This window comes from Bison bison, unplaced genomic scaffold, assembly GCF_000754665.1.
Source record: "Bison bison bison isolate TAMUID 2011002044 unplaced genomic scaffold, Bison_UMD1.0 scf7180017864241, whole genome shotgun sequence".
NCBI lineage: Eukaryota > Metazoa > Chordata > Mammalia > Artiodactyla > Bovidae > Bison > Bison bison.
In genome coordinates, this window is record NW_011494813.1 from 2,265,284 (window position 1) to 2,276,353 (window position 11,070).

Below are 11,070 nucleotides of genomic sequence, written 5' to 3' on the forward strand. Positions count from 1 at the left end.
AGGTGTAACTGTTTATTTGGCTTAAGACTCCATTTCAAATGGATCTTTGAATTCCTTTCCTAATAGGAATGCTTTACTTTATTAGATAAAATTTCAAGTTACAATGAAATTGGGGAACGTTTCTATTGCATAATTTTTACAGGTGTCTCAGTGGTAAAGAATCCGCCTGCCAATCCAGGAGACTCAGGTTTGATCCCTGGGTAGGGAAGATCCCCTGGAGAAGGAAATGGCAACCCACTCCAGTATCCTTACCTGAGAAATCCCATGGACAGAGGAGCCTGACCTGCTACAGTCTGTGGAGTCACAAAGAGTCAGACATGACTTAGCAACTAGACAACAATGACAACAATGTCTTTTTAAATCGGTGAACACACATTCAGATCAGACCCAAGGTTTATATAAATTATGTGTAGGTCTTTGATGCAGTTGATAAATGGCATCAATCATTTATCTCTCAGGGTAGAGGCTTTAAGTCTCTCATTATTCATTTTTTGGTATAATTTTGTGTTTTTTATAAGTCATATAGCTTTTATACAATGCCTCATTTTCTGAAAGAATTTACTATATTACATGATATAAGCACAAGGATATTTGCATTAAAGAATGTTAGTAGTAATAACAGTGCTTTGCATTTGTCTGATATTATACATCACAAGTACACACACACACACACATTTCCACTAAATTGTCACAACTCTGAGAGTTAAGACTGTGTTGTTCCACTGTTCCTTAAATGATTTAGGGCATATTATTTAATATCTCTTGTCATTATTTTTATTTTTTAAAGATGAGAATTACAAATGATAGTTTATATTGAACTGTAAAGTTGTATGATTTTTTTATTAGTTTTGGTCTCCACAGTTCCTTATTGATATGTAAATTATCTACCCTATAGGAAATCTGATGCTCAAAACATGAAATATTTAAGAACAGATGACACCAAATCATTATGGTAATTAAGTCTTAGCACCCCAAACCTCCTTAGAAGCAGCTTTAGTTCATTTTCCTGAGAAATCCATGTGCATGTCCTTATATAGACAGAAAGGAATTACTAAAACAACTTGCACCCCACAGGAGTTTCCTTAAGATGCAGTGAACTTTATGAGTAAAGCCTCAAAACTTATAGAATTGCTTAGGCTCCCAAAATGCCAGGTCAGCAGGAGAGGCTGGGGCACCTCTAATACTGATCTGTACCCAAGACTCTGAGTTAAGTCCAGGATGGCAAGAGCTGGTGGCCCCTTGGTCATAAACTTCTCACCAGCTGTAATGCTGGAAAAATGTTGTTACTGGTTACATATATATAGCCATCCATAAGTTGCCAGGTCTCAGGCTCTACGTGTGGTAATTCTTTATTCTTTGCAACCCCAGAAAAGGAATTACTTTTTGGATAAGGACAACGCAGCCGAATGGATCATCTACACAACCAGCATCATATTTGTGTCACCCCTGTTCATCAGGATACCAGCGTACGTGCAGTGGCAGTGTGGAGCAGTCGCTATTTTCCTCTATTGGATGAACTTCTTACTGTATCTTCAGAGGTAAAACCAGCTTGAATGACTTCTACATCCTTTGTTGTTGTAGTTGTGTAGTCACTAAATCACGCCCGACTCTTTGCAACCCCATGACCTGCAGCCCGCCAGGCTCCTCTGTCCACAGGAATTCCCAGGCAAGAATACTGAGTGGGTTGTCATTTCCTTCCCCAGGGCATCTTCCCGACTCAGGGATAAAACCCATGTCTCTTGCGTCTCCTGCATCAGCAGGCGAATTCTTTACCACTTCACCACCTGGGAAGCCCGTAAGCAATTGGTAGCATTGATACTGGGAAGCTGTGAATAATTTTCAGTGGCCAAGTGGTAAAACAATTCAAGATAAACGTTAGGAAGAAGTGAAAACAAAAGAAACAGAGCAGTTTGACAGTTTGAAAATAAAAGCCTTGACTCTTCACAAGTTCTCGTGTCCCTGTGTGAAAATAGATGGCCTCAATGATCTCATCTATGAACCTTAGTACCTGGTGCCTCATTAACTATTGACACTGAATGAAATTCAGTTTCAGCACAAAAGTGAATAAATGTAATTTTCAAAACGTCCCTAGATTTGAAAAGTGTGGAATTTTTATCGTGATGTTGGAGGTGATCATGAAAACTCTGTTGAAATCGACAATTGTGTTTGTCTTCCTTCTCGTGGCTTTTGGACTCTGCTTTTATGTGCTCCTGAATATCCAGGTGAGGTATTTGCATGAGTCGTTGATTTTGTTGCTGTGAATACTGGGAATACATATTTATACTTAAATCTTAATGGTGTACAAAATTCATAATAACCTCACAATATTTGAATATTTTTTATCTGATATAATAGCATTCACATGGTTTTTATCACAGGGAAAAGTAAATGACTTTTTCCATTGTCAGGAAGTTTATGTGTAGTGCATGATGATTTGTTACATGTGCAGAAAAGATCTTTCTGATGACTTTTGTTGTTGCTGTTGTTGTTTAGTCACATCCGACTCTTTTGTGACAATATCAACTGTAGCCCACCAGGCTCTTCTGTCTATGGGATTTCCCAGGCAAGATTACTGGGGTGGGCTGCCATTTCCTCCTCCAGGGGATCTTCCCAACCCAGGGAATGAAGCTGTGTCTCCTGCTTGGCAGGCAGATTCTTTAACACTGAGCCACCAAGGAAGCCCTTTTGATGACTTTACCACCAGTTTGTTAGTATTAATAGTTCTTATTACTGTATTTCAGTAGTATATTCTTATGACTATTTTTTTTAAAAGTATTTTAAATGTGATTTCTATCATTTTACTCTCTAGGGAACATTTTTTTTCATTATATACAATTTGAATTTCATTTTCCCCTTACTATCTTTTCCCAGGATGCTTTCAGCTCTCCATTCCTTTCTATAATCCAGACCTTCAGCATGATGCTAGGAGACATCAATTATCACGATGCCTTCCTAGAGCCATATTTGAAGAATGAACTGGAGTATCCACTTCTCTCCTTTGTACACCTTATCATATTCACCATGTTCGTCCCAATTGTCCTCATGAATTTACTTGTAAGTAATTTATCCTATTGTTTGCTGTCAGTAGATCACTTGGGACATTTAAGAATGATAATGCTTCGTAGCCTCTTTTGTCTCCTTTCACGAAGGGAGAAGAGGAACTGCTATAAAATTCATTCATTCAACATTCATTAGTACCTGAGGCGAGCCAGGCAGTGTGAGGTTAGGAGATGCTAAGATGCATCTATTTGGCAAATATTTACGAAGAATCTACAAAAATGCCAGACACTGATCCAGGCCCAACAGCGGTGAACAAAACAGACCAATACCCAGCCCTGACGTGACTATAAACTTGTCATGAGGATGAGTAGTAAACAAATAAATGTGTAGCCTGACATCACCCCTAAATGCCATGAAGAAGTACAAAGTATCGACAGAGTAATAAGGTAATGATGAATGGTGAGTGCCGCTTTGCAGTTGGGCTGAGGGTCAGAGGTTAGGCAGAGACCTTCATGGAGTGGAAGATTAAGACCTCATCTCTGCCCTAGAATTTCTCATTGACCCTCTAGAGATTCAAGCAGGGAAGAGTCGCTCATGCAGAGGGCGTCGGCAGCATTCAGCTGCCACGTCTGAGCCAGTCAGAGCCTGGATGACCTCAGCAGACACAGGTGTTCTCTTCCACAGAGAGTGTGCTCCAGCCACAGGCATCTTGGTTGATGCAGACAGAAATACATCCCAATTCAGGGTCCATGGGGAGCCTTCACTGGCAAAATTGTTACTGAATGTGTGGCTGTCCATAGAAATAAATATTTATAGATAAATAAATTAAATGGACAAGCACACATTCAGTACATTTTGTCTGAATCTGACTATATAGCAGAGACTGTGCTAGGCTGTGTTGGTGGAAAAAATAATAACAATACAGACTACTTAATGTTTTAATTCATTCTGTTGTTGAGTCACTAAGTCGTGTCTGACTCTTGCAGTCCCATGGACTGTTCTAAGCACTGGGCATACGGTGGTGTCCTGGGCAGACAGAGTCCTTCTCTCATGGAGTTCACTTGACTCTGAGCTCCTTGAGAGCACGGACTGGTTTTTTCTCTCTGGCTATCGCCTGTAGAAGGCTAATTTGGCATAGACAGGTATGAAGTTCCTAACAAGTGATAAGAGAGTGAGTGAATGTAGCTGATTTAATTCAGGTTCAGTAGAAGGCAATGGCACCCCACTCCAGTACTCTTGCCTGGAAAATCCCATGGATGGAGGAGCCTGGTAGGCTGCAGTTCATGGGGTCACTAGGAGTTGGATACGACTGAAGGACTTCACTTTCACTTTTCACTTTCATGCATTGGAGAAGGAAATGGCAACCCACTCCAGTGTTCTTGCCTGGAGAATCCCAGGGACAGGGGAGCCTGGTGGGCTGCCCTCTATGGGGTCGCACAGAGTTGGACACAACTGAAGTGACTTAGCAGTAGCAGCAGAACTGAGCTGACAGCTTACCTCACTTAATTCTACCTAGCTGTGGATTTCTAGAGGGAGATTTTATCAGAGCCTCACCTACCTTTAAAGTGTACCTTTTCCTCCCAAAAAATATGGAAGATATAAATTCCTTCCATTCCCTCAGTTTAATGTTTTAGCTTTTCTATGTTGTCAGGTCACTCTTGTTTCCCTCAAGTGCTCAACTCCTGGAGTTTGCAACCATTTTGCATGGCTACACCAATCCCAGGCTTCCCTTGTGGCTCAGCTGGTAAAGAACCCGCCTGCAATATGGGAGACCTGGGTTTCTATCCCTGGGTTGGGAAGATCCCCCGGAGAAGGGAAAGGCTACCCACTCCAGTATTCTAGCCTGGAGAATTCCATGGACTATATGTAGTCCATGGGGTCTCAAAGAGTCAGACACGGCTGAGCGACTTTCACTTCACCCCTGTCTTGTCCCAAAGTAACATATTTTCATTTTAAGTTACGATGAAGTGCAGGTTAATCTGTGTGCCCTCACTTTTCATGAGAACACGTATGACTACTGGACCCACTGATGTGACCACCACTGTTGCAAAGGTCTACAGGCTTTTGCAGGCTTCTGTACGGCATGTAAGCACAGTGTCTTGAGGCCCTGCTAGTAAATTTCAAGCCCACTCTGCCTGTAGTCAAAGGGACAACACACAGACTTAGATGAGTCATTAAACCAATAGTGATTCGCTGCCCTGTTGTCCTTCAGATTGGTTTGGCAGTTGGTGACATTGCTGAGGTCCAGAAACATGCACTGTTGAAGAGAATTGCCATGCAGGTAAGTGTTCTATTCCATCATGACTTACTGAACTCACTAATGACTTCCCAATTATTCATGGATAAACACTGCTGATTTCTGAGAACACAGTTATTTAATACAGGCATTGTCTGAGCCCTGAGAGGCACCCCACCCTGCCGGTTCTTTGTGTCAGTGGAGCATTCCTGCTCTGGTCTGAGAGTCAGTAATCATGAAAAAGATTTCCCCCAACAACCTCAGCAGAGAAACTGGGTAATTGCCTGAGCTTCTTTCTATGTTGGCATTTGGCCAGCCAGGTAGTTAGAGGCTGGACCAAGAACGTCAGTGATTCTTGTCAATAAATCCCAAACGTACTTTAGGTGGAACTTCACACCAGCTTGGAGAAGAAGCTGCCGCTCTGGTTCCTACACAAAGTTGATCAGAAATCCATCATCGTGTATCCCAACAGACCCAGATACAGCAGAGGGATATTAGTAAGTACATGTGACAAATACTGTCATCAATCACATGATATTGACATTCATTCTTTGTGTTATCCCTAAGGGTGCCTGTTTATGGGCAAAGTTCCCGTCTTCCAAGTGGCTCATCCATAGCCTCCATGTTAAATACGTACCACATCCCCCCAGTGAGAGCAGAGGGTGGGTGGACCAGTGTAGGTATACTTCATTTCTTCTTCCTAGTCACATGTGACTTACATATGTGTGCAGATATGTGTGTACATATATAGAATACATGTGTATATATACACAGCTACTTACACACACAGGGAGAGTGTGCTATTGCTATTGCTAAGTCACTTCAGTCGTGTCCGACTCTGTGTGACCCCATAGAGGGCAGCCCACCAGGCTCCCCTGTCCCTGGGATTCTCCAGGCAAGAACACTGGAGTGGGTTGCCATTTCCTTCTCCAATGCATGAAAGTGAAAAGTGAAAGGGAAGTCACTCAGTCGTGTCCGACCCTCAGTGACCCCATGGACTGCAGCCTTCCAGGCTCCTCCATCCATGGGATTTTCCAGGCAAGAGTACTGGAGTGGGGTGCCATTGCCTTCTCCACAGGGAGAGTGTACATTACAGAAAATATACAAAGTATCAAAGACTGGACAAGGCTATTGCATTATAATGGAAAAGGAACTTATACTAACAGTCAGAAGTACTGGATTCTAATTCTTTCTGAGTTCTTCATAGGTTGAGTTTCCATTATGTAGTTATAAATGATAAGGTCAATCTCAGTATGGGCTTAGGCTTTATTCTGCACTACATTATTTTTGTTTGATTTCTCTCATAAATGTGGTTGCCATTACCACTGAAACACAGAAAGCTCAGCAGCTAATTCTCTGGCCTGGAGCTCATTGAGTTCCAGGCTCCTGTAGCCAACGGTCTATATGACATCTTCTCTGGTGTATCTCCAAGGTACCTCAAATACTGCTGTTCAGAACAAACTCATGCAAAGCACACTTATGATCTCTACTCCTCTGTTTCACCTCCTCCCAACATCCCCTACAGGGAGAGGGTGAAACCATCCCATCTTTTCCCAGACCTTCATGTTTCACTGGATGTCAGCACCATTCATTTGCCTGTGAGAGATGTCGTCCATCTCCTTTCCCTTTCTCACCTTCACACCCAATCGATCGCACATTTGGTCCACATGACTTACCATGTGGCCTGTGCAAGTGGCCATCTTCTCCTGCCTGGATGGCTACAATTACCTCATTCCTGGTCCTTTCACACCTGCCCTTGACCCTTTGTGGTGCACTTATGGTTTAAAAGACATTAAAAAGCTAACAATATTGTAAAGCAATTATCCTCCAATTAAAAATACATAAATTTAAAAAATATGTATAAAAAGCAAAAAATCCTATGATAAACCATTATGGAAAAGAATAGTTGAAAAATGTGTATGTAAGTATAATCAAATCACTTTGCTGTACAGCAGGAATTAACAACATTGTAAATCAACTACATTTCAAGAAAAATAAATAAGAAAAAAGACACTAAATTAAAAAAAAAACCTGTATTTCAGAAATTTCCCCATGTGACATTAAGTTGTGTTGGATAATGGTGCAGAGCAGTTTGAGAGAAATAACAACCAATCATGTGTGGAATTCCGCTATTTGTGTTGGATGTTTTTAATGAGAAAATATAATATGGTTCAGTCACACCTTTTCCTAAACAATCCCCTATTCCAGTTTATTCCACCTTCTATATTAACTATACATCTTATACATCCCTCAGTTACATGTGTGACTTCATTTTATGGCTGTGTGTATTTGTCTACTTCTATCAAGAGGCTGTGAGCTCCTTGAGGGCCATGATTGTGTCTCTGAATATTTGTGCTGGCATGCCCAGCTTGTAGCTGACTGATGGTACCTGTTCAGGAACTAGTTCTTGAATGGAGTTCTACTTGAATAACTGTTAATCTCTTATCCCATAGCGTGGTGTATTTCATTATATCTTTTGCCCCCATGAAACAAGACAAGAAATACCAAATGTTGATACATCTTTAGAAACAGAAATAATGAAACAAAAGTACCGGTATGTATTTTTCCTTTTATCTATATTAAAAAAATTTAACACTCTTAATGATGAATAGTAAAAGTCTATATTGTCTAATTGTGTTTATCTATATTGTCATGCTTTAATTGATGATGTGGCTAGTATACTGAGAATTTTGAGACTGTTTCTTTTAGACCCAACAACTGACTTGCTGCTACTGACAGGTCATTTTGCCCAACAGTATCCTAAACTGCATTCTTCATCAGCTGTCTGAATTCTTACATCAAAACTCTATAAGTTTTGAGGATCCCTGGAGAAACTATGCAGTGTTCAGTGGTGAAGCCTGAGGGCTTCAGGGCTAATTTACCTGCTTTCAAAGACCTATTCAACTGTTTTCTAACTACACGATCCTAGGCAAGGTGTTTAACCTTCCTGTGCAACTAACTGTGTTTTAATCTTTAAAATGGGGATGAAAATTAAACTTCAGAGAACCACTTAAACTTTTAAAATATGTATTCATTAAGAGGATCATGACTACTGAAAGTGAAGTGATACTCAGTCGAGTCCAACTCTTTTCTACCTTATGGACTGTAGCCTGCCAGGCTCCTCTTCCCATGGGATTTCTGTCCATATTCTTTCCAGGCAAGAATACTGGAGTGGAGTGCATTTTCCTTCTCCAGGGGATCTTCCCAACCCAGGAACTGAACCCAGGTCTCCTACAGTGCAGGCAGATTCTTAACCATCTGAGCCACCAGGGAAACCCTTGGTACAGTTAATCTGATCTAGAACCCAGTATGAAGGTTTTCTGTACTCAAGGACTGGAAGGATAATTGAAAATTAACCCATGAAATGTATTTCCTTTCAGGCTGAAGGATCTCAGTTCTCTTCTGGAAAAACAGCATGAGCTTATTAAACTCATCATTCAGAAGATGGAAATCATCTCTGAGACAGAGGATGAAGATTACCACAGTTCTTTTCAAGACAGGTTTAAGAAACAGCAGTTAGAACAAAGGAATAGCAAATGGAATTGTGTATTGAGGGCGGTAAAGGCAAAAACACACAGCCCTTAAGTATTAGTTGTCCAACTGTGCAATGGATTCCTGATGGTCAGATGGGGGGTTATGTGACTTACTGGGTCTACATTCCAATTTGACAAGAGTGAAGAAAAAGCAGAAATATGATTCTGATTTCACTATATGTGAAATCATGGTTCCTGTATTCTATATAAAAGGTAGACTCTCTGTTTCTCTTCATATTTTCTGCCAGTCACTATGTACAGGGATTATCCTTGCTAATAAGTTCAGGTTGGACTTTACCTCGAATTATCTGAGTGGGTAGAAAGCTCATTTACTAGAACACACATTGTAATGATAAGGAGTAATATGTGTAATAACTATTAAGCTAGAATACAAATGTCAATACTGGATCCCTGCTTAATAATTTACAGTAGGGAAATGCATTAGACAATGAAGTATTGAATTAGATCCTACCACTTGGTATTAAAACGCTGTGTTGAAAAACTCTGTGCATGGAATCCTGTGTGCTGTGTTCCCACCAGAATAAATTCCCCACCTTCAGGCTGTTCCTAATACACCTGATGTCACGTTGAGATGAGGCCCCAATTAATAGACCTTCTGTTATACATGAATTTTACTATATGTAGCGTCTGTTATTTCTGTATATTTTGTTTGCTGCTGATGACAATAAATGTAAAATCTATATAGTCACCCCAGGGATTATTGTGTAAGCCTTCTATTGTTAATACATTTATTTTTGAGATTTGCAAAAACACCTCCATCATCTATGTCCTTTTTCTTCTGATGTCCAGTACAAAGTGTGATCAACGCCTCATCATTGATCTTTCAAAGTCCTTCTCTTGTTTCATTTTCCTCTTCGCCTCAAGTCTCATGGTACTCCCTGCCCAGGAAACACCCTCTTTAATGAACGTCTTTGACCGGGTATGCATTTTTGTGTTGTGTTGAACAGTGTTAAGTTTGGGGTGTGTTTTTACTTACATAGGTGATTTGCTATGCCCTCTTTCTTACTTCTTATTCTTACTTACTTCTTGTTCTCTTGCTTACTTCTTTCCATTGGATATTATGTCTGCAGGACATAACTGAGTTGCCCCCTGTCCAGTGAGTAAGAACTCTGACAGCTGCTCACTGTCATGGTGTACACCCCGCAGAGGACTCATCTCTGCTCCAGAGATGGACACAGTGGTGTCCTCCCCCTTCCTCCATCACACACATTCCCAGACACTGTCATACAAACAGGTCGAGTGCTGAGAGACAATATATATTATGAAAAAAACAGACATAGAGAATAGACTTGTGAACACAGCAGGGGAAGGAGAGGTTGAGACGAAATGAGAAAGTAGAATTGAAACACATACATTACCATATGTAAAACAGATAGCTAATGGGAAGAGCACCAAAGAACTGATTCTTTCAAACTGGTGCTGGAGAAGACTCTTGAGAGTCCCTTAGACAGCAAGGAGATCAAACTAGTCAATCCTAAAGGAAATCAACCGTGAATATTCATTGGAAGGACTGATGCTAAAGCTCCAATACTTTGTCCACCTGATGCAATGTGCCAACTCATTGGAAAAGACCCTGATGATGGGGAAGATTGAGGGCAGGAAGATAAGGGGGCAACAGAGAGTGTGATTGTTGGATGGCATCACTGACTCAATGGACATGAGTTTGAGCAAACTCAGGGAGATAGTGAAGGACAGGGAAGCCTGGTGTGCTGCAGTCCATGGGGTCATAAAGAGTTGAACATGACTGAACAACAACAACAATGGGGAGAAGCTGTATAATACAGGGAGCTCAAGCTGGTGCTCTGTGACAACCTAGAGGGGTGGGATGGGGTGGGGGGTGAGAGGGAGGTTCAAGAGGGAGGGGACATATGTATACTTATGACTGATTCACATTGTTGTACGCCAGAAACCAACATAACATTGTAAAGCAGTTATTCTCCAATTAAAACAAAACAAAACAAAACACTTCATGGTTTCCCATCTCCATACCTCTTACTATTGCTCTTCCACCCAGAATGTCCTCTGCCTCCTCTCTCCAGCTTTTTTCCACTTCAGTTTAAATGGCTCCTCCACCTAGAAGTCTTTCCTAATGCCCCAAGATGGTGCTCCCTGCTTCCTTGAACTGGAGACTTGATTTCTCCTTTGCCACTTCTGTCTGTTGCACTGACCACTAAGGGGTAGACTCTTGAGGTCAGTGATTGACTATCATGAATAGTCTCAAGCAATCTAAAGAATTCCATCCTGTTTCTTTTTTCTTTTTATCCTGTGTAGTTTCTGGCA

At 41.1% G+C, this 11,070-nt stretch overlaps 1 protein-coding gene across 1 annotated transcript in view; it reads left to right on the forward strand.

Annotated features, from left to right (window-relative positions):
- TRPA1 (transient receptor potential cation channel, subfamily A, member 1) overlaps positions 1-8,852 on the forward strand; it is a 55,426-nt gene extending 46,574 nt beyond the window's left edge. The window contains 7 exon segments of the mRNA XM_010846958.1: positions 1,369-1,538; positions 2,093-2,222; positions 2,872-3,054; positions 5,213-5,281; positions 5,620-5,733; positions 7,690-7,790; positions 8,617-8,852. Coding sequence (XP_010845260.1) covers positions 1,369-1,538; positions 2,093-2,222; positions 2,872-3,054; positions 5,213-5,281; positions 5,620-5,733; positions 7,690-7,790; positions 8,617-8,821 — 972 coding nt within the window. The 3' untranslated portion in view covers positions 8,822-8,852.
- The last annotated feature ends 2,218 nt before the right edge of the window (positions 8,853-11,070 follow it).